Source organism: Cimex lectularius, unplaced genomic scaffold (genome assembly GCF_000648675.2).
Source record: "Cimex lectularius strain Harlan isolate CLEC.00 unplaced genomic scaffold, Clec_2.1 scaffold97, whole genome shotgun sequence".
NCBI classification, from domain to species: Eukaryota; Metazoa; Arthropoda; class Insecta; order Hemiptera; family Cimicidae; genus Cimex; species Cimex lectularius.
The window spans coordinates 506,429-529,946 of record NW_019392672.1 but is presented as its reverse complement, the minus strand read 5'-3'; the positions used below and the strand labels follow the sequence as shown (position 1 = coordinate 529,946).

The 23,518-nt window shown below is 34.7% G+C and overlaps 1 protein-coding gene across 1 annotated transcript in view; it reads left to right on the top strand.

The window, feature by feature from the left end:
* Window positions 1-321: 321 nt before the first annotated feature.
* LOC106667123 (zinc transporter ZIP3-like) overlaps window positions 322-23,518 on the top strand; it is a 55,167-nt gene continuing 31,970 nt past the window's right edge. The window contains exon 1 of the mRNA XM_014394837.2: window positions 322-1,688. Coding sequence (XP_014250323.1) covers window positions 530-1,688 — 1,159 coding nt within the window. The 5' untranslated portion in view covers window positions 322-529. The remainder of the gene's footprint in view (window positions 1,689-23,518) is intronic.

Here is a 23,518-nt window from a genome sequence, read left to right as displayed (position 1 = left end):
GATGAGAAAAGATTCAACGAGACAATATCACGAACTATTCTTACCACGAAAATCCTTGAATGTGATTTAAGTTTCTAAGGTATATTCTACAAGTATATGATATGAAAATTTATTTTTACACTTGTTGTGTTGTACGGCTCAAATGTAGTAAGAAAAATTGTTTTGGTGTTTGAAAGTAAGCTGGCTAATGTTCAAGCGATCGCATAGATAAGTCAATGCAGTATTTTGTCTGACGGCTGTGAATATTCTTAATTGAAGAATAATCGTGTGTAAAAACAAAATTTGCTCACATATGTTTTTAAACGGTATTCGCATTAGCCATGATGCTTATCTGTGTGTAAATCGATGGGATAATTATGTTTAAGAAAAGAGGAAACGTTAAAAAACATGAGAAGAACTGTGAATTGGGATGGACGGGGTTGACTGGTGGGGGTACAGTATATAGCGAGCGGTGCCGGCAATGCCGCTCAGTCGTCTCCGCGCCCCTCATGTGTACGAAGTACGGTTGTATCCAGTTTGAAGCTAGAAAATGAGGTACGCAGAGTTTAATATGAAAAACGAGACGACGTACGTGGATTTCGCGATGGACGGGCCGATAATGGCCAAAGTTGCGGCGATGGTGTCGCTCGCGGTGACTTCGTTCCTCTTGGGCATTCTGCCGATCAAGCTGGCCTCCATCCTAAAATGGAACACCTCGGAGACGCACGGGCACGGACACGGCACTCCGCAGTGTCTGCCGGTATACATACTGCTCAGTTTCGGCGGCGGCGTCCTTCTCTATACGACTTTCATGCACCTGCAGCCGGAAGTCAGGGAGGGCATGGAGGTAGTGTCCAAAACAGGCATTATTCCCCATTCTCTCTTGGATTCTGGGCTTAACCTCTCCGAGCTGATATTCTGCCTGGGCTTCTTCTTCGTGTATCTCATTGAGGAGCTAGTTCACTCTCTTCTCGACAGAACTAAGGACGAAGAAGACATGCTGGCACTTCACAGGTCCATCAGTATAAGGAAAAAGTGCAGAGCAGGCAATCTGATACCGAGAATCCAATTGCCGCAGCCGAACCAGTCGCCGCCGTCTACTATTACCGCCAGCACTCAAGTTTTGATTAAAGACAGCTTCTATAAAAAAAACTCTATAGATCCTGTGGAAAATATGATACCCCCGACGAACGTTTTCGCGCCGTCCGAGGCCGGATCAGACCGTACGTTACCAAACGATACAGCGAATTCGGTCGCCAAGTCTTTCCGGGGTTTAATCGCAGTCGTGGCTCTGTCGTTCCATGCCGTTTTCGAAGGACTTGCAGTTGGTCTGGAGAAGGACACGGCCAACGTCTGGTACCTCTGTGCCGCTGTGGCGACTCACAAATTGGTCATCGCCTTCTGTGTAGGTGTCGAGCTGGTCTCCACCGGCACAAAAAAACTGCTCGTCGTGCTCTATATGGCCACCTTCGCTCTCGTCACCCCCCTGGGGATCGGCATCGGCCTGGGCATGACATACCACGAATCCTCGCTCGAGTCACCGCAAATGGCGCTCGCCTCCGTCATTCTTCAAGGGCTCGCCTCGGGCACACTTCTCTACGTTGTGTTTTTTGAAGTCTTACAAAGGGAAAAACTAGGACGACACGGGATGGTGCAGTTCCTCTCTATAATGGCTGGATTTATTGTTATGGTCGGCCTATCTCTTATAAGTGAGTATACTTCATTTGTTTATATAATTTCAGTAGCAAACTATTGTTTAATAAAGACAGAAACAATATGCTAGTCGGCCAAACCGAATTTTTAACGCCTCCTGCGAGTGGACCGCTTTGATTGTATTACATTCCTTTCCAATAAAGCCTAAGTCAAAGTTGATTGACACTGATTGGTCGCAGTTTAAAAACCAAACAGCTTTATATTGATACCAATTAATTGTTAAATTGATAACAAAAGCACAAACAATCCCATTTGAACTTATTAAACTTGCTCCGAAATAGTTCTCATCACGCATGCAAGACTCCACCGAAACCAGGAAGCAATCATTTTTGCATGACTGGACTGCCTTAAATAGCACTTACAATTAAGAGTAACAAATTTTGTAGGATGACACTTTAAAAATTAATTTTTTGTACACACTGCGTAATGTATTATTACGGGTTTTGTATAAACATTTAATCAACTTAACTATTCCAATACTTTTTGCCATTTGATAATACTGAGATTCTCCTCCCACTAAGTAAAAATTAAAGATAAATAAATACAAGTCGTTCAAATCGAACAACTGTTCAAAATTAAATATTGAAGAATATAGTGAACATCATAAGGTAGCTGTTTCACAAATATTTCATTTAATTATTTAGTGTATGACAATCATAAGTTTTTTTAGGATAGGATACTGTTTGTTTATTTTTGTATGCATTAATTTAGGCTCAGCTGTTTACAATGTGCAATTATCCTAATTGCCTTTAATTCACGATCTAATCTGAATCAGGATTGTCTTGAATCACCGGCCGATTTAGGAAAGACTAGTCGAATCAATTTATTCCACCATTTCTGCCGAGTTTCAATCTAAACGATCATGAATGTCAAGGCCCAGTAATTCCCAAGAGCAATTACGGCGAATCGTGCATGTTTACAATGCGTACGAGCGCATCTACTGTCAAATTATCCTCGCGGTTTGGATAGAATTGGCATAAATTATTTCACCTACGACTTCATTGTTTTCTGGTTTGCACGTAGGCGGGTCGTTTGTTTTATTGTCACTGATTTGCCGCAACGATAAAGAAAAACAGATAGCTAAAGGCTGACCCAGTAACTGGACTTGAAAGTCCAGACCTCGGCCGGCCGGTTTGTCCGAAGGACTTGTATAACCGGCAACCGTTTCAAGCCGCCGTCCGGAGAAAGACGACGAAAGGAAGATGGACGCCGTCTTGGCACGGGCTACGGAGAAAGTAGCTACGAGTATTGGCGAGGTGGTTGAACTTTATTTAAAATTATTTCGCCTGCTCGTGGGGAACCTGGAACCGCGCAGATTCGTTTCCATTTTCTAATAGTTTCAAAATACTTCATAATTTATAACACAAAATAGAAAATTCTTGAAAACCGTCGGTCTGGGCTAAAAATGAACCGTAGGCAAACCATTCTATCATAATTCCAAAGACCAGAAATCAATATTTTCATTCTTCAATCGATTCTTGTTTTACCACTCATACTTACTAAACTGCTATAAGATAATCAGGTATATGAAAATAAGCATTTGACTGGTAGGCTTAGAAGAAAACCAACTGTATGTATCTTTCTTTTAAATTAAGTCGTTCCTTGACAAACTTGGCGAATTGTTGTTTAATCCTGTCACAAAGTATACAATTTTGATGAAATTCCAACAACCAAATATGTACATATTTGGAAGAGATCACTTTTGACTAATGAAAAACAGCGGTACAAGACGAATGAAAGGTCATCAGTGTTGTGACGAGAGACTCCATTGGTAATTAATTGGTGAATTAGCAATGGAAGCAAAATCGCTAATTGATTTACCCATGAACTGCTTACAAGAACAAAAATAATATGCAAATAAAACTTTAAGATAACGTAAAAATACAAAACATTTGATGACCAGCAGCCCTCTTCAACAAACATGGATGGCTTCTTCAGAATCTGCCTGATAGATATTGGAAATGATGGTATATTCGTAACTTAAGAGTTGTTACAAAGAAAACAAATATTATGGTCTATGGACTAATATTAATGGCATTAATGGTGAAAATTGTAACTTCATCTCATAAATGGCAGATAATTTTTTAAAAATATTGTACACCAAGATAATCTTTTAAAATAAAAAGATCAAACTGTCGACTTGTCACTTCTTACAAACTGTGATTTTACCTAAAGTGAATGTTTGGGTTTCTAATGTCTTTATTAATAATAATATTACAAACTATAAAGGTGCATATAAGTTAAGGATTTACGTTTTTACCATTTTATATTCTTCTAATTCATAGTGTACGAGATTGTACTTGTTTCTTTCTATTTCAATCCATTTTCCGATTAGTGATTAGCTCGTACTCGGAAGTAAAATTAATCCGGTTGCAGTTTTGTGAGTTGGTTAGTGGAGCGTTGTCCAAAGTGCATCGACCCTGGATCGGGTGTGTTCACAGTCATAATCGAGGCGCGTCATGCATGCTAAAACGGAGAGAAGGAAGTGTGTCCTGCGAGGTTGATCCTGCCGGCAATCCCCGGCCAAAAAAACAAAACAAAACAAGGCACTTTTCTAGTTGTTATTGCTAATTTGCAGCTTCGAACCGTCTGTTACGAAACACCGAGACCTGCCGAGTTGGTTGGTTCAAAAATGTCAAATGTTCAAACAAAATGATCAAATCAATGAACTGTACAATTCCATATAAAAATTTAACATGGAAAAAATTAAATTTTGAAAAAAGGACACGCGATAATTATAGATAAATTGACAAGTTAACAACGTTTCTCGTGTCATTTAATAACATTTTAAACGTCTTTATCGTGAGAGAGTAATTTTATTTTTTAGAAAGTAGGAAGTGAAAATATCATTCAACCTGGCAAATCGCTTTATAATTATAAAAATATAAAATCCAAAACATTTTATGGCCGTAATAGTAGTTAAAATAAATAACGAAAGTTATATACTCGCAGAAAATTAAATTTCCTCTAAGCTTCAATCGACATTCTTACTTACTGTACCACAGTAAGGATAAATTGAAACATTTCACGACAATATTTATTTATAATCAAAGATTAAGAAAACTTAAAAATGAAGGTTTTGGATGATTACCGAATTTAGTTGCACTATTTTGTTTGACAATCACTGTCAACCACCAGAAAGAATAAAATGGAAAAAGCAACACGACCCAAAAACAAATAATTAATCAAGCTGGCACGATGTGAATTTTATACGTCTGATTAGCTATCCCAAAGTTGATTGGTATTAATTTTTTATTATACAAAAAAGTACAAAAAAACTTAAATTATATTCAAATGTTAAATTGAAGTTATGAATCTATTTAACACTTATCAATAAAACGTTTTGAATAAAAATAGAAGAATACTATTCAGTTATTTAAATATTTCAAAATACTGAATATTAAGAAGTTATTTATCAAATGTTCCGGCATTCACATATTAAAAACCAAAATTATGCCACAATTCTTGTATCACATAAGATATAATTCACTAGTTTTCGTTATCCGCTTGACCAATTAATATCTTTCAATTAATTAAGGTTTTTAGTTGAGATAAAATGGTAAAAAGGAGGGAAAATTCAAAAGGTGGGGTTGAGATGGGAAATTAGTGTCCGACTGGATCGAAGTCACGATAGCTCAAGTGGTAGAGCCGCGTATATAGCCGAAGGTCGTGGGTTCGAATCCAGCTCGTGACATTAACTTTCTAATTTCAACCAAAACCTTACTTAATTGGAAGATAAGATGTAATGCCACTATAAAATTAGTACTTCTTAAATTACACAACATGTAGGTTTTATTACTCTTGACCCTGCGGTAAGATTCCTCTATAATTCGAAGACAAATCTACTTAATTTTCCAACATTGTTTTTATTCAAAAAATATATAATTAATATATTATTATTCATGTAGAAAATCAATGGTTACTATAGCCCAGTCATTTACGGTAATTTTATTTCATTACAACTCCTATATATAATTTTGATTCAATTATAAAACATAAAATTCATAATTATTACAACTCTTGCCTTCAACACAAGGTTTCTTACTGAAGGCAGGCTGTATGATTTATTTTATAATTATATGTGTACTACATATTGTAAAATGTCTTTTCCGAACTTGTAATAAAATATATTATTATCGAAAACAACGTACGGACTTCTGTTTTGATGTCCAATTTTCAATTTGGCTATATTTTTTGTATTGAGCAAATGGGTACAGGGAAAGGACGAGTAGATCTGGAACAATGTGTGGTTATTATATAGAAAATAGTATCATTAAAAAACTTGAAATACCCCAGGAAATGTTATGCTATAATTTAATTGAAGCGTTTTATCCATTAGATTTATCGGAAGAAGAAATGAGTAATAGAGCTGTATTATAGCAAGAAATTATGAAGTGAAAAAATCAATCATCTTATTGTAAACGACTATCAGAGGAAATAGTTAAGTGTGTTTACTAAGTCAGCGATGAAAAGTAATTTTACAATATCCTATAGAATATTTACAATCAGTAGTTTACCTCATGCAGAACTTAATACCAATATGTATAGCTATGCTATTGAGAAATTTAAGCATAGAAGACGGTTTGTGTAACGGGACCCGTTTGATAGTAAGAAAAATTGATAGGTTTATACAATAAATAAACTGGGAATAAAATGGGAGATTACACATATTTTTAGACAAAGAGATACCTAATGCCAATTGTTTTGGAAACGGTTGCAATTCCCAGTCATTATAGCATTTGCTATAACCATAAATAGATCGAACTACAAAGTTTTGAGAAAAATGTATGTAGCCCTATCGAGGAGTGAGACAAAGATGGGCATTAACATAGAAATAACATATGAATTAACAAAGAAAAATCCATTGAAAATATTGTTTAGAACGAAACGTTGGAGTAGTGTACAAGTTACTTTTTTTATCAAGCCAGTCGAAAATCGAGAGGCGCGTAAGTTCTTGAGCTTGTTTATTTGGAGTTACTCTTTTTTATTTAGTAAAAAAATATGATAATATAAAACTCGTAGTAGCTCCGCTCGCCAAACCCCGGGCCGCCGCACGGCCTCGCGCTGCTAACTTTTTCTCGTGGGGATGAGAGGCAATGAAGAAAGTCTGCTAAGTGGGTGGGAGTAATAATAATAACAAGATGCTTTTTAAGAAGAATTGCCACTTTACATAGCAAAAAAAGTCTATATAAAAGCAAAATAATAAATAATAAAAAGAATACAGAACGTAAAAGTAGCGCCACGCTATATTATATAAAAACAATAATTACTTTATATTCTTACGTTTAATTAAAAATTTAATTATAATGAATTGACACTGCATTCAAATATAGAAAAATAGTTAAAGTAAAAATTATGTAAGATACAAGAATATTTAATATGATCAACAAAATATAACATAATATAAAAATTAATAATTCAAATAAATAATTTATTAACTAAACAATTTCTGTAACGCCAAACATAGCGGGCATAATTTACAAGATTCAAACTGTTCACAGTGTTTAGCATTTCTTTTACTTGCGTTTTCATTAAAGAACAGACGCCATGTTGTCGCATTATAAATTCGGCTAACACTGGACATATAGCCAAAAAATGAACCACTTTTTTTTTTTTTTTTTTTTTTTTTTTTAAACGAGGGTTTGCAACAGCTGAGGTCATATAAACCCTCAGGGTACCGTATGTCGGGTTCGAATGCAGGGCCGCTGGATTCGAACCCGGGACCTTTACCTTACAGTGATGAGCGCCGTGTCAAAGACTAAACCTTGCGGTCACCGACGCCCCCCCCCACAGATCACAGTTAATCGGCATCTAGTTAATGATCAAGTTAATCGTGACTGAAAATAATTTACATTAAATGTCCAGGTGTTTATAGAAGTTGAAGCTACCTGCCATAGACTCTTCTTCTTAAGATCTACTATCTTTAGTATTAACTTTTATAGTTGATTTTTCAGAGAGGTCGTTTAATAAAGGACTGAAGTCGATGAACAGTATAGCTTACTCACATTTTCTACGTGCTCATGCGTATATATTAATCCGATTGGTAAAAACTTCGTAGAGGATCATCTAAAAACCGACTCGCACAATCTTTGAAAATTTCATAAAAAATTGATGTCATTGTTTCGGAATTTTGCCGGTTACAAGGAATTTACCATAGTCAAACTGACACAGAACCAAATTCGTTCAGAAAAGCCTGAAACGCAAAATTTTGATTTTGGAGGATAAAATTTTTTTTTCGATTCCCCACATGAACACCTACTTTTGGTAGTTCGGAAGCAAGAAGGGAGCAGAGTAGTGGTCCAGGGGTTGGCGAGCAAGTGAACAAGGGTGGGAGCCCCCTAGGTATATTTATTAATTTTTCACGAAAGGAAGTACTGTAAGAAATAAAATCGGAAACCGAATAAACAAATTTAAAATTTAAAGCATAAACGATATGTTTGTTTATTAATTGTTTATTAATTCCTAATTTCTTGATTCCATTCAGCCTAGCCTGGTAGCGAACCATGATTTTTATTAAGAACCAGGACATAAGCCAACATTATTATGCAAAGTGCATGTAGTGTACGCTTTTAGAATATGTTGTTGACAATCCTGGAATTTTGAAAGTTCCTCAGTCAACTTGGTACAATTCGGTTAACGACCTTACAATTGTATTCAATTAGATCAAACATATGAAAATTTTTTGTGGAGACAAACGTCCCCTTGCTAATGATCGTTGAGCGGCTATATTACATTGATATGCAGTTTAGAATAATATGAAAATAAAAATAATAAATGCTTGAAAATGAAATTGATATAGGATGCTACCTGTGGAACAACCTTTAAAATGAAATAATGAAATTTTTAATTAAAATAATCAAGGGGCGTCGGTGCCCGCATCTGTTTAGGCGTTGACTCGGCGCTCATAACTGTAAGGTAAAGGTCCCGGGTTCGAATCCAGCGGCCCTGCATTTGATACTTACAAACGGGCTTTTTTCAAAAACACCCCGAGGGTTGATATAACCTCTGCTGTTGTGAGCCCTCGTTAAAAAAAAATTATCATGCACATAGTCATTAAAATATATAATGAATTGAAATTTTATCATTATTTGCCTCTATAGGTAATAAAATTGTATAATAAATATCGCCCTATAATTACTAATTAATGTTGAAAATATATCGTATTTCACGGTGTTTAAGCTAGATCCACCAGTTTACGGTCTTTTTGAGTATGTATAACATCATGTTATTCCGAGAAAGATGATCTTTTTTTCAGCAAACCCAACAATGCACATCGGTGCTTTCACCATTGCCAGTCCCATACCCCATTCTTCTTCTCATCGGCGAGCAAGGTCTTTTCTTACTTGCTAGCTTGTTAGCTTCCGGACTGTTTTAACAGCTTTCTTTAATTTTAACTTTCCTAAGCTCTTAACCTGGAGTAATGGGTTAAAACTGCCGTTTCAACGGGATCGCACTGTCCGTGGCCGCGAAGGTGTCGATCGTATCACATTGCGACCACAAACCGGTTTGCTATTTTTTTTTTTTAATCGAATGGTTGGCCAGCAGTCTATTATTTTAAGAAATGTTAAATGTTCGGTTAGACCAGTCATATTTTTAAAAAACCATATGATTGATTGTTGAAGTTGAATTCAAGTGCAAGATGAATTAATGCATCGTCCCACATGCATTAATGTTATACTTTACTTACATAAAAAGAATAATTAATTGAAAGAAGTTGCTTGTTCAATTGAACATTAAAACATAAATGGATTAATATTTAATAAGTAAAAGAAGTATCACTTCACTAACAGTTCCCCGTGACCGCTTCATTAAGTCGCTGAGAATCGAACCCTCGAATTACACAACCTTTGAAAATGGCAAAAATTCGAACGGTTGTAGGTTGAGATGGAGAGTTGGTCTCCGAGAGGAACGAAGAAAGGATAGCTCAAGTGGTAGAGCAGCGGCGAATCTAGCCGAAGGTCATGGGTTCGAATCCCGCTCGTAACACTGACTTTTTTATCTCAATCAAGACCTTACATAAACTAACACTAACTAACGTAACTTGGTCAACGTTAAACCACTAAAACATAAATAGGTTATCCTTTACATTATTGATCCAAAACATTTTTTCTATTGGCTTTGTACAAAGTCGTTAGTAAAGATTCAAATCCATCTATTGCGATCTACTGTAGTTTTAAGTTTCCTTCACACTTTCGATAAGTCTGTAAATAAAGGAGTAGCCCAAATAGTCTGTTGTATCTTTTAGCAATAGCTTAGTTCTAATAGAGCTCGTAAGATTAGAATTTTTTTATTAAAATTGGTTATACATTATTATTGTTTATCAGACACAGTTTTGGGTTCGAATCCCGAGATAGCCCTTTGAGTTTTATTTGAGAATAATTATTCAGAAATCGTGAGATCCAGACCGCATCTCACTTTGCCTTTTTTATTTGATTAGTCTGCTATCCTGGTAATGTGTGGTGATTAGTGACCGTTAGTCGACTATTATTCGGAAATCGTGAGGTGCGGTCTGCTGTGATGTAGGTTTCAGAAAAACATTTTCTTTATCGTGCCAACGTTTCGATCTTTATTGAGATCATCTTCAGGGCCTGGGATTTATAAACATTGTTTACATTTAACAAATACATTTAGGGTGTGGAAAAGTGAATTTATACAATGCAAAATATATTTTTTATATTCAATCAAAGTATTTCTACTTACTCAAAGTGTAAGTCTTTTGTGTAATTGTGCCATTCTTGCGTGTCGTGTTGAGAGTGCCAGTGAGATTTTGTTGTTTTATGTTTAAATACGTTGGATTTTGAAGGGGTGCGGAAGGAAGTCGGTATAGAAAAGACATTTTTGTATAAGGCGTCGGCTTTTTAAGAAATTGTTTTACGAATTTATAAGAAATTACGTTTATATTTGTTTTGTTCTATGTAATATTTTTGGATTTTTGAAGTCAAAATTATGTTGGTGTCCAAAATGGTGGGTAGCGAAAAATTTGGAAAATATTATGTTTTGTAAACAAATTTGATGTGTATGGCAGGAATTTATTATTACTTTATTATGTATAACTAAAAAAAAGCCATCCTAAATTCCAACCCTTCCCAGATACGTAACTCGCTCTCAAATGGTCAAAGATCAAAATGTGGAAACAAAATTAATATAGCCTTAAATATCGGTTTGTATGAGTAAAGCTACCTAACATTGAAAGTTGTTTCGCACAATTGATTTTTTGGAATCCACGACCACGGTGGAAGATCTAATTCAAATTTGAAACGTAAGATATCGGTGACATGCTGCAGCAGCAGAACATTAAACACAACCGGATTTCTGAATGTTTCGGGTAATTATACAGCGTTCCTTATCCGACTGTATGCTTTTGAGGAATGCGAATAGGCTGCTCGAGAAATGTCCGAAGGCCGTCATGTCTTAAACCCGTCGTCCTCGATCATGATTTAACACAGGAGTAGGAGTATCATTGAAGTTCATTCATTTTCATTTAAGCTAATGGTATTTTTTAAAATATTTTTATCCTGTCGGCCTTCTCAAATAAACCGTAGAATTTCTGCCTGATCACCATAAGAATTTTGATCATTATTAGGAGTTTTTATAAGTATATTAGTTTTGTCAGATATGAGAATTATGGACCAGATTTTTTTTTTTTTTTTTTTTTTTTGATCAGATCGATATAATTTATGGTTGTTCCGGGATAGTATCCCATAGAGCCAATACTGAGTAAGCAATTTCTCAATAGCTTGAAATATTTCACATTAAAATGTTAACATTAACTTTTATACAGACGAGCGAGGGTTAACGTCAAAAAGCTGGTATATTCGGGTCAGGATGGCCAAATTATTTAATTAGATAATTGCGAAACAAGGCTAAACGAATATATTTTAGAAATTGCAGTATTGTGATGGGATTCACAGAATGTTGATTAGATTTGAATTATAAGGAATTACAAGGTACACACCGTTTCTTTGAGAGAGTATATTGATTATGAATTATAAGGCTAACAATGTTTGTTTATTGACAACGTAACCCGTGCCTTGTATCAATTTTTGAATAGATACCATTCACAATGGGTTAAATTTAGCCTCCTCTTGCCAAACAAAAGCGCGTCTTCCTCTTCCTACACCGTGTCGGGATACCCCGAAGGACTAGTTTCATGGATTGGATTACATCACAATAGGCCAAAACACCTTTTGCCAAACCGCAGGAAAAGATGCGATTTTGAACGAGGTGAACGTATCTCGGCGCGTATTGGGGCGGTGGCATTCCTGTGGATATCTTTTGTTTAAACCGGTCAAGGCAGGATCTCTTCCACAGGTTATCCTCGGCAAGGACGAGCCCGTTCCTACAATCACCTTACGATAAAAAATAGTTGAAAAGGTTTTTTTAATTTAATCATATCGTTTTTGTAATTAATATATTAATATATTGATTTTTTAATTAATTATATTTTTATCTAAGGTTTTGGTTGAGATAAAAAAAGTGTCACGAGCGGGATTCGAACCCACGATTTTCGGATATTTGGAAATATGGCAAAAAAGTGGAAAAATTTGAAAGATTTTACTAACCTTACCTACAACCTTTCGAATTTGTCACTCTTGGTGTCCGGGTGGAACGTAGTCACGATAGGTCAAGTGGTTAGAGCAGCGGCGTATTGAGCCGAAGGTCGTGGGTTCGAATCCCACTCGTGAGAATTGCTTTTTCATCTCAACCAAGACCTTAGATATAAAGTATAATTAATTAAATATTAATATTGAAAAGACGAACTGAATCGTCTAAATACACTAGACGAAGAAGCTTTCCTTCACCCAATTATACAAAGACCACGAAGGATCAAATTCTTTAAACATAATCTAACTTTATTAACTTTACCCTGCATTCGAACTTTTCGTAGCAAAGGAGAAACGCTCCTGTCTGTACAACTGCACTATGTATAATGCATATGTATAAAAAATGACTAATTTTCTTCATTTATATTAACTTCTATGACTTATATTTATTTAAATTACAAGAAATTTGTCCGAGTAGGTAGTATAAGAGATAAATTTCGTTAATTTTACGTTCCATCCCCCATTAGAGTAACTATTCACCATGTTACCGAACATCATCTTCAGCACTTTTCTTTTAATTTTCACTCCTAGCTACATGGAATGGCTTTTAAACTTTTGTTACAAAGAAAATGCCCATGGCCCCAAAAATCCAACATTACGAGCCCATCTTGTTTTGTTATTATTATTATATTTAATTAATTAATTTTTTGTCAGACAGAAAACGTATTTTACATGGTAAAAGTTTTAGACAAAGAACACAAAATATCAAGTTTTTGTAGGAATTAAAGTTGGGTTTCAAAAGTTAGATTTCTTAACGCAATGTCTTCCAAGGTCTTCTACCCAGCAATTCACCTTTCTTAAATTTAAATGTTGCTCTGCTTAAATTGGGGGCTGGCTTTTGACAGCATTTAAACACGTGTGTTTGCAAAGTCTTTAAATCGATCAAATTAATAGTTATTTCCATGTTTTCGAAGTTCGCTCAAGTGTGTATATTTAGTCTTAGTATATTCATCCATTATTTTGTCTATTCTACCTAGCCAAATAGCAGTTCTATGGCTGTAAAGCTTACAAACTTCTGTATGCCTTCTTGCTATACAGCCGATATCTTCTTCCTAGAGTCATACAGTCAGGAATAACATACTTTTCAGTATTTGACTGTAAAATTATTCAATGAATTTTAGATTTGTTTTTAAACTTCGTTGAACAGTTTTTCTAAAGCTTTTATAAATATTAATTAATTATATTTTTTAATTAAAGTTTGTGTTGTATAACCTTGCGGGAGAGATTGAGAGTTAATAACGTTAATCTGCCTTCCAAGTCCCGTAGGTATATTTTTTTGCCTAGACAATCAACAAAGTGCTCTGTTGAGGTTTCCCATGAACGTAGAATCCTTTGTTATAGTATTTTTGAATTTCCGGCTCCTGAGGGTCATGAAACCCTCGCGAAGATTGCCCACGTTAGTCATCTTGAAAAATAAGATCTCACAACTTTCCGCTTGTGTATGGATAATCTTCTGCTCTACAAGGAAAATAAAATCTGCTTGTCTTAGCTGATACTGCTATCGTTTTTTAAATTTTTATTTACAATTATATTGTAATCAGGAATGTTTAATTTCAATAACATTCACATTTTTAGTAAGAGATTAGTTTTTTTTTTTTTTTTTAGGAAGTACGAGGAATCGCTGCACAAATGACAAATCCTTTGCATAACTTCGCATTATGTGACAAACAATATTCATTCCAGGGTCCGTGCAGCCACGCTATTGTTCCATCCATTACTGTCAGGCTAGATTTAAAAAACAGCCAACGAATCTGTTATGTTTATAAAACTTTATATTAAAATTAATCGGTTTAGATCTTTACGCGATTGGATGACTGTTCATACAGTAGTAGTTGGTTCATTTAAGAAGCATCAGCAATGATCATCGCCGGCCCTCAACAAATAGTTTAAGGTTATAGTACAATAGTTACTAAGGAGATATTTATAAGGTCAGAACTGCTAATTAAGAACACGTCGTTTTCAGTCAGTTTGATACTAGTCTGTCCTGCCTCGCTGTTCATCCATTTTTAAATGAAGGTTCCAGGGATAATCAATCATCTGATAAGAATTAGGCGTTTGTACCATGTAATATGAATAATACAAGTTACATAAAAACAGTATTTTTAATCTATACAGTTTAAATAAATATCGTGTTGTAACCAAATTAAAACCAACAGTAATTCTGACGTAATTATTTATAATATCATGGGAGAATTTCAAATTTGTTACCACTGGTACAAGTTTATTGCGATCTTATGACATCTTTTGCGGTGATGTGGTCTATTATATTATGATGGTGTCCCGGGACGGAGGTTAGCTATCATCATTACAATTACTGCACGAAACAAAACTGCTGAAGTTTATCCGAAACATTCTTGTAGATTCCTCAGCCAAGTAGTTATTCTTCCCCTAGATGATTACCTTCAATTTTGCCCTGAATTATTGACAGTAATTTTCTCTTTTTGATGTTAAAAAACCAATTCTTTCTAATATTGCATTCCGTGCGACAATTCTTCCTTTGATATTTGGCCCAATCATGAAATTTTAAGCGAATTGCGAATCTATCTAACGACTTACCTAAAAAAAAAAATACGTTTTAACTAAAAATGGGAATAAAAGCCAATTGTAAAACAATGCCAAAAAATTATAGATATTTGTACATTATAGAGATCAGTTTAAATATTGACAAATATTGCGGATGGGGCCGCAAAAGTTTGCCGGTTGGGCGCGGGAAACTCACGGTCTCGGGTTCGAATCTCACCGACCCTGAATTCGAACCCAACGTACCCACAAATGTTTTTTCTCGAACAAGCACCCCGGAAAAAAAAGTGGATTTAAATTTATGAATAGTATTACTGACATTATGATGGAAAAATTTGAATACTTGGGTAGAGGTTATATCTTGTGTAGAATGTGTAGCATAAAACCCTCGTCGGATTCATCTCGTTCACTGTAATTCAATTCTTAATTTCATTATGCTCTAAATCATAAGTTTCAATGTTATGAATAGACGTTAATATTTTTCAAACTTTTTAATAAATAATCTTAGTTTCAATGTTTTGGTGAAGAGGATATGTCCGTCGAAAGTTAGAAGAAGGTACTACTTTTTTTTGATGGTTTGCTTCAATTGGCCTTATCACTGATTTTTAATAAAAATTATAATATTGAATGCCGGTACAAATTATATCGGAGATAATTTCAATAACGCGTTTTGTTTATGTTTTAATGACCTAGGAATGAATGCAACTGACAAGAAAAATATTCGTTCTATAAATATCTACTTAAAATGTCTTTATGGTAATTGCTTTGGTTAGTAGTGAGACTAGGTTACGGCAATACTTTAGGTACTTTTGTTTGACGTTGTTTCAATTCGGAAGAAAAACTAGCTAATTGCGACTAGTTTCCGCTCTGATGAAGTTTTTACGGATTGTTAGTTTTTAACAAAAAATAGTTTTTTTCTCTTTCGATCAATTAAAAGATTTCCGAGTTGGGCCGTCGCGTGCAATCCGAAGACCAAAGTTAACAAATTGTTTTATTCCTCTTTCATCCACGCAGTAGTCTGATACGATGCCGTCCTTTGAAAAATAAATCTCCACGGCTGTTTGATTTTCCTCATTTCGGCGATTTTACCAACTTAATTAGCCACGCTCTCCAGGCGCCACAAAAGCTGAAGAGGAGAATGAACAGTTTTGAGGTCGAGTCGTTAGTCATGTTAATTGCCATCTTTTGAGACTCACGGCATTTTCAATTAACACAATAAATAGCCACGGGCTTGCAACATGTCTCTGTACAAAAGACAAAACTGAAAGTCGGCCACTTCTCCAACCGGACCTTGATGACTGACTCACACAGCTTACGGGAAATTATTTTTTGAAAATACTGAATCAATTTCTAATCATTCAAAGCAAATTAACAGCCCACCTTTAATTTCGACCAACTATAAAAACAATATAATATTTTTAGCAATATTGAATAAACAATTTTGAAACAAGATGTTTGTTTGCATTTATGTTCGTTAAAATGTTTTCTTAATTTATGCTAATTTGTTTTGTAGTTCAATTTATATATGAACATATAAATAACAAATATATCAAAACCATTACGAATAAACCTTTCAATCTAAGTTTCCAAGTAATTATTTCCTCCAATTGATTGTCTTGTAAATGTCAGGGATTTTTTCACTTTTCTATTTGTATAAGGTAATTTAACAAATAGGATTGTTGCTGATATTTCTTTGCTCGGAGACAAGTTTAAGTTATATTGAACAGATAGGATTTTGAATATTACAGCATTCCCTTACTTGTAAAGTTAAGAATATCGGTTAGTTTATTAAAATTTAATTTACGTTACAACCACATTTATTATTCTTTTTATCTAAGGTTTTTGGTTGAGATGCAAAATTAGTGTCACGAACGAGATCTGAACCCACGACGTTCCGCTCAATACGCCGCTGCCCTAACCACTTGAGACTTGAAGTCACGATAGCTCAAGTGGTTAGATCAGCGGTGCATTGAGCCGAACGTCGTGGGTTCGAATCCCTCTCGTCACACTAATTTTTATCTCAGCCAAAAACTTTAGACAAAAGAGAATAAATAATTGGAATAATTAATATGGTCAATTATGACCTCTAAACAAATATGGGTTATATCCACAGTTCTGTTGGTATTACTAACATTTTACTTACGAAATTTTTCAAGTTATTTTCGTAGGTTAGACTTATGTGAAGTGTAATACCTAGTAATACTTTTTGCCATAAAATACTTTAAAAGTAATTATTTATTAATACATTTTTCGTAAAAGTTATAAACTAACCGCCGTAAATGGTGGCTTTACTTTTCATCTGTTATATTATTTCATAATTTAAAACAAATATCATTCCAGTTAACTTACCATTTAAGAATAATTTATTATTACTTTTTTATCAGTTCAGTTTTTCCGTTGACCACAAAGGAAAAACCAGATTAATAATATGTTCGTTTTTCATTCAAAAATGTTTGTAAAATATGATTATTCAGAAATCGTGAGATGCGGTCTGGTGTGATGTAGGTTTCAGAAAAACATTTTCTTTATCGTTCCAACGTTTCGATCTTTATTGAGATCATCTTCAGGGCCTGGACAATTACACAGAAAACAAACACTTTGAGTGAGTAGAAATACTTTGATTGAATATAAAAAATATATTTTGCATTGTTTAAATTCACTTTTTCCACAACCTACATGTATTTGTTAAATTTAAACAATGTTCGTAAATCCCAGGCCCCGAAGATGATCTCAATAAAGATCGAAACGTTGGCACGATAAAGAAAATGATTTTCTGAAACCTACATTACACCAGACCGCATCTCACGATTTCTGACTAATCATCGACTAACGGTCACTAATCACCACACATTTGTAAAATATGTTGACAAATGAAAAATATAATTACTATGAATGCTTCTATTTTTAACTTGTACTTTTTTTACTGGTGTTCTTGAACCAAAGGGACCCCATTTGTATGTTGGGTTCTAGTTGATGAGTCGCAGTGTCAACGCTCCAAACCGTAACAGTTGCCGGTCATGTAACTAAATTTGTATGATTTTAAATTTCTTGACATCAACATTGAAAGATAACTTACAATTAAAAACTTTCTGAAGAATTAGCAAAACCTCAATTTTATATCATATTTATTTATTTTTTGCTTGAACACGCTTAAATCAAATATGCAACGTTCGCTAATGAGTCAAAACCAACCGATTTTATTGATTTAAGTCGTTTTTCAATTAGAGCTTGCTCGAACAGCCAATTGTTTGTACCATAACATAAGGTGATATAAGCTGTTCAAAATAAACTAAAATTATTGTAATTATTATCGTTCTTGTTATTTTGACTCATGTTTATTAAGAATTATCGCTCCTACAGTTGTCTAAAATTAACGTGGTTTTATCCTCTTCACTTACGGTTCGACCGGAATGAGTTTTTATCCAGGATGCCGTGCGTTTTTCTGCTAAAATTCTGTAAATTTGAATATTGTTGTGATTAATTTTTTTTTCAACTGCTTTGGAAAATTTCTTGATCAAGTTGTGAAAAGCGATTTTTTTTAGATGCTGCAGATAGAAAAAAAGAGATTCCAGAAGTGCGGAATCTCTTTATTTATTATCGTGCCGTTTGTTTATTCGGTTATTTTACTTGTAAAACCTGAGAAATATCATGGCCGGACAAAAGCACTGAAAGTTCCGATGCCGTCAGCTCAATTAACTACATCGCCGTATTCGTGCTCTTTCCAGCTATTACAAGAACACGCGAAATCGTCTCTAATCAAGTGTTTTCTCACATTCCCAAAGCCATCACAGAGAGAAAAAAATCTGCAGTCGGGCGAAAATGCATTGTAAGGGATCATGTCAAATATGTATGGAAACACTGTGCACACTCAGTATAAATATTCTTAAATATTATGTTGATTCGTAGATCGTGACATGCGGTCTGGTGTGGCGTAGGTTTTAGAAAATGTCTTTATCATGCCAACGTTTCGATCTTTATTGAGATCATATTCAGAGCATGAGATTTATAAACATTGTTTGAATTTTACAAATATATGTAGGATGTGGGACACTAAACACCACATACTTAAATTTTATTTTATTATTTCGAACGGACTAAGAACGGTAAATCTGAACATTTATAAAGGGCTGATAAAAAACCTTTGGGTCTGAAGCTTACCTTGGGAGAAATCTTGATTTCAACTAACTTAGATCTTTCATAGAATATGATCGTTATACCATTTTCAAACTGTAACAACTGACACAAAGCATTTATCGTACGCGCAGGACGGAAAACTCTAACCGGATACGAGGTACAAACCACCTGTCAAGGTCTTCTTTCTTCAGGATACCTAGACGGCGCGCTTCCTTTATATCCCTGAGTTTCGAAATGTGGGATATCGTCCTTAACGTCACCGCGGGCCAAGGGGAGCCTTAACTCCTAAGCCGGTCCTTAGAGCGAACCTTGAAGGACTTTCATTGAGACGTTGAAAATTTTGTCACTTTCATCGAGGTAGAGGGGATTTCGCCCTAGTTCGGTGTTCACAGTTGCCAAGATTACTTATTTTGCATAAACGGTGTAGCCACCAATGATTTTTCTATTTTAATCGATTTATATCTTTATACTTATAAAAATGCTCGAAATAATAGACATTTATTTATCTTGTTTTTAATAGCCCACTTCAATTTTATGATGTTTATAACAGGAAAACCCGTATTTATGGATAAAACTGAAAGTAGAATACTGCCGATAATTGCTGAAAACAAGTCTTTAAAAATAAAACAACTTTTCCAATAAATTATAATAATAATAATGATTAATGACTGTTATGGTTGAAACGTGTTTGCTATTTTTTAGTATAATTTCAAATTTTTACTTTTTTTGGAGAAAAAGTTTATAGGGTACCTCAGGTCTGGACTCAAATCAACTCCAAAATTCAAATCGACCCTATACATCCTGACACATCATTTTAAAGGATTTTTTATGCTCAAAAACAATGGGGGCAATCGGACTTTAAATTGGTCAAAAAATGACAAAGTAAAGGCAAAAGTTTGAAAAAACGCATTTCATTTGTTTCGGTGTTAATTCCAATAATTTGCTTCTTCGCTAAATCGCTAAAATATTAATCGCATTTATTGTTTACATTCTGTCATTGTTTGTCAAACTCGCATTATGAGATCAAATCTTAATCCATAGAAATATATAAATTTAACAATAGTACCTATTCGTTACATTCAGTATTCACATTTTTCCGATCAACAGCGAGTTATGTACGACTGCTTTATTGATAGTGGTGCAGTCGAGTTGTACTCCCTGAAATTTCCTGATCGGCCCAGAGTAAACCACAAAGCGTTTATTCATGTTGCTCCCAATATGAGGAGATAGGGAACAGTTGCTGTTCCGTGACGACGAAACCGGCAGCGTAATTTTGACGATTAGCTGAATATTTTACTGTATTAATTAAGGCTTTTTGTTTGAGATAAAAAAGCCAACGTCACGAGCGGGATTCGAACCCATGACCTTCGGCTAAATACGCCGCTGCTCTCCCACTTGAGCTATGGACTTCCATCCCCTCGGGCACTAACTTCCCATCTCAACCCCACCTTTCGAATTTTACCTCCTTTTCGCTATTTTTCAAATATCGTTTATTCTATTTGATTCTCGGCGACAAATGAAATGGCCAAGGAGAGCTTTAGTGAAGTATACTTCATTTTTCTTATTACATTTTATTAGGTTTCCCGGTCCGCTTGACCAAATAAATTCTTTACAATTAATTAAGGTTTTTTTTGTTGAGATATAGTGTTAGAGCAGCGGCGTATTTAGCCGAAGGTCGTGGGTTCGAATCCCGCTTGTGACGCTGACTTTTTATCTACGAAACCTAATAAAATTTTACTGTATGTTCGGGAAAATCCGAATTCCTCTCTCGAAATGTTGGAAGGGTTTTAGGTTTTTCAAAAAATAAAATTAGAGATGGTCTCTAGACCTACTTCGGGACTCTGATTGTGGCAAGCGTCTGACGTTCCTTGCACAAATGTAGATTCGGGAGGCTGAAGAAAACGTTCTTCCACACCTCCTATAGACCTGGTTCACTTGTAATGGCATACTAAACCGTTGGAATTTTCGGACGTGGGCAGAGGAAAATCCAAAAATTTTGTTCTCTTGTCATCATCAGGTATATATTATGAACGTTTGGCGTGGACTTTACGGAAATAAATTAATTGGGCCTTATTTCTATGCAAATAATTTCAATGGTGCTCAGTTCCTCAATTGTTTGTGGGAGGTTTTACCAACACTATTAGACGTTCCTCTACAACAACGACAAAGAATGATCCTCCAGCTTGATGGATGACCCGCACACAATTGTTTGCAGGAGAGACGATTTTGAATCGTCATTTCCGAGATGGATAAGAACCTCATGACCCGATCTGTTGGCCTCCTCGATCACCCGATTTAACTCCACTTGACTATTTTCTGTTGAGCCATTTAAAAAAGAAGAACTTCGGTAAAGGATAGAAAATGCTTGTCAATCCATCTCTCTCGACTCTATCGCTCTGAACACCGGTGAAGAGTGATTAAAAAGTGCAAATCTTTGCATCTCAACGCAAGGCAGGCAGTTCGATTATGAAATCTGATTAATAAATAACAAACCAAATGTCTTTTTCTTTTTTCAAACTTTTGCACATAATTTTGGCATTTTTGACTAATTTAAAATTCGATTGCACCATTGTTTTCAGTGAAAAAAATCCTTTAAAACGGTCAGGATGTGTAGAGTCGTATTTGATATGTTTAAGTTGAAATAAGCCAGAGGCAACCTGTATAATTTTTCTCCAAAAAAAGATAAAAATTTGAAACTAGTCCAAAAAATATTAAATAAGTATTTTGTGTTTTTATAGTATAATTGGATCAAGTGAAATTCAGCCGACCTTCTAAAAAGAACACCCTGTATTTATGTTTTGTTATTTCAGTGAAATAATCCCTGTGTTCATTAAGAAAGAATATCAAACATCACATGTTTTATATTTTATCTTATCATCATATGTTATGGGTTTCAAATTTGAAAAATGGTACTATTTATATGTATAGTATTTAGTGAGGGTTAATTAATGATTATTTGGAGATTGTGAGATACGGTCTTGTGTGATGTAGGTTTAGGAAAACATTTTCTTTATCGTGTCAACGTTTCGATCTTTATTTAGATCATCTTCAGCGCTCAAAGTGTGTGTTTTGTGATGTGATGATCTAAATAAAGATCGAAACGTTGGCACAATAAATAAAATGTTTTCTAAACCTACATCACATCTCATCTCACGATCTCCAAATAATACTAAATAGTTATTCTTTGGGTGGGATGCATTTAAACCTTAAATTAAAACCTTCTAAAATCCACATGATAAACTTCGAGCTCATTAAAGTTCTGTTGGCATTACTGTTTAAAAATGACATATTTCTAATAGTTTTTATGAAATGATTAATATTGAATTCTATTGAATGGTACTTAAAATTGAAATAAGGTATTTTAAAATGTCAGTTCTTGAATTTGGTAGATATAAACGAATACAATGGGTAGGAACGTGGTAAATAAGACCGTTACGTTATTATGAAACAATGGTGCATGTCGCCCGTGGACTCTCAACATCCGTTTTTCTTACCCATGCTACGTTATGCGTAAAATATAAATAGTGATTAAATCCCGTCAGGAAGTGACTGCCAATAAATTATGGGGGAAAAAAGAGAACAGCAATTCTTACGAGATGCAAATATTATCGTCCGGGAAATTAATTCTTGCGATTCACACCATTAGCAAAGGTGCTCGTAAAATATAATTATGTACGTCTAGCGGGCTGAAGCGAATTTTATGAAATTAACGTTATTTAATTAAATGCAAGAATCACTTTTCTTATAACTAATAGGCAGGCGCGCACCTTCGAAATCGGCCCGCCTTGCTTCTCGATTTGAATCGAACCCAAAATGTACTTTTCTTGAAAAAAGAACACACGCTAAAATAGTGTGGAATTTCAATAAACGATTTCAATTTACTAACCTAGTTTTTCGATTAAACAATACAGTAAAGAAAGCAATTAAATAAACCATTTACTCAATTGTCATGTAAATAAGTTAATATTGTCATACCAAGACTAATTTTGTGTATAATTATATAAAATTACAAATTAATTAAAATTTCTAGGTGTAGTTGAACGTTAAATTTTGATAAAGACAAAATATGTGCATATTATATTGTAAGAGAAACTTTAGCGGAATGCTTGAGGCATGTTGTCTGCCTGGAGGAATTCCTCCACAATCTAAGGAAATGGTTAGAGGACAATGGCTTACAAATATCCGGTTCTTGTCCATTCATTCGGAAAAGAAAAAAAATAGCCCGAGGTTCCTCTAATGGACCTTATAAATTTTCAAGTACTGCTCATAAATTAAAACATAACACTGGGCGTATATAAAGACACCCTAATACGAGAAATGTATGTAATATACATGTAACGTACTTTGCAATTCAAAGGCGCAGAACTTGCGGAAGGTAATGTTTTTTCTTTTACAGGGCCCCATTAGTTTTCAGCTTATTGTTTACGAAGATACAGAACTGAAGAAAGTAAGCATATATGCGTTATGAAGAATTCTAGATGCTTTCCCTCAGGACTAAAAATGCAGCTTTGCCTGTTGAAACAACAGCACATTCTCCGTGCTTCGGAATAGCTAAATTAGCAGTAAAC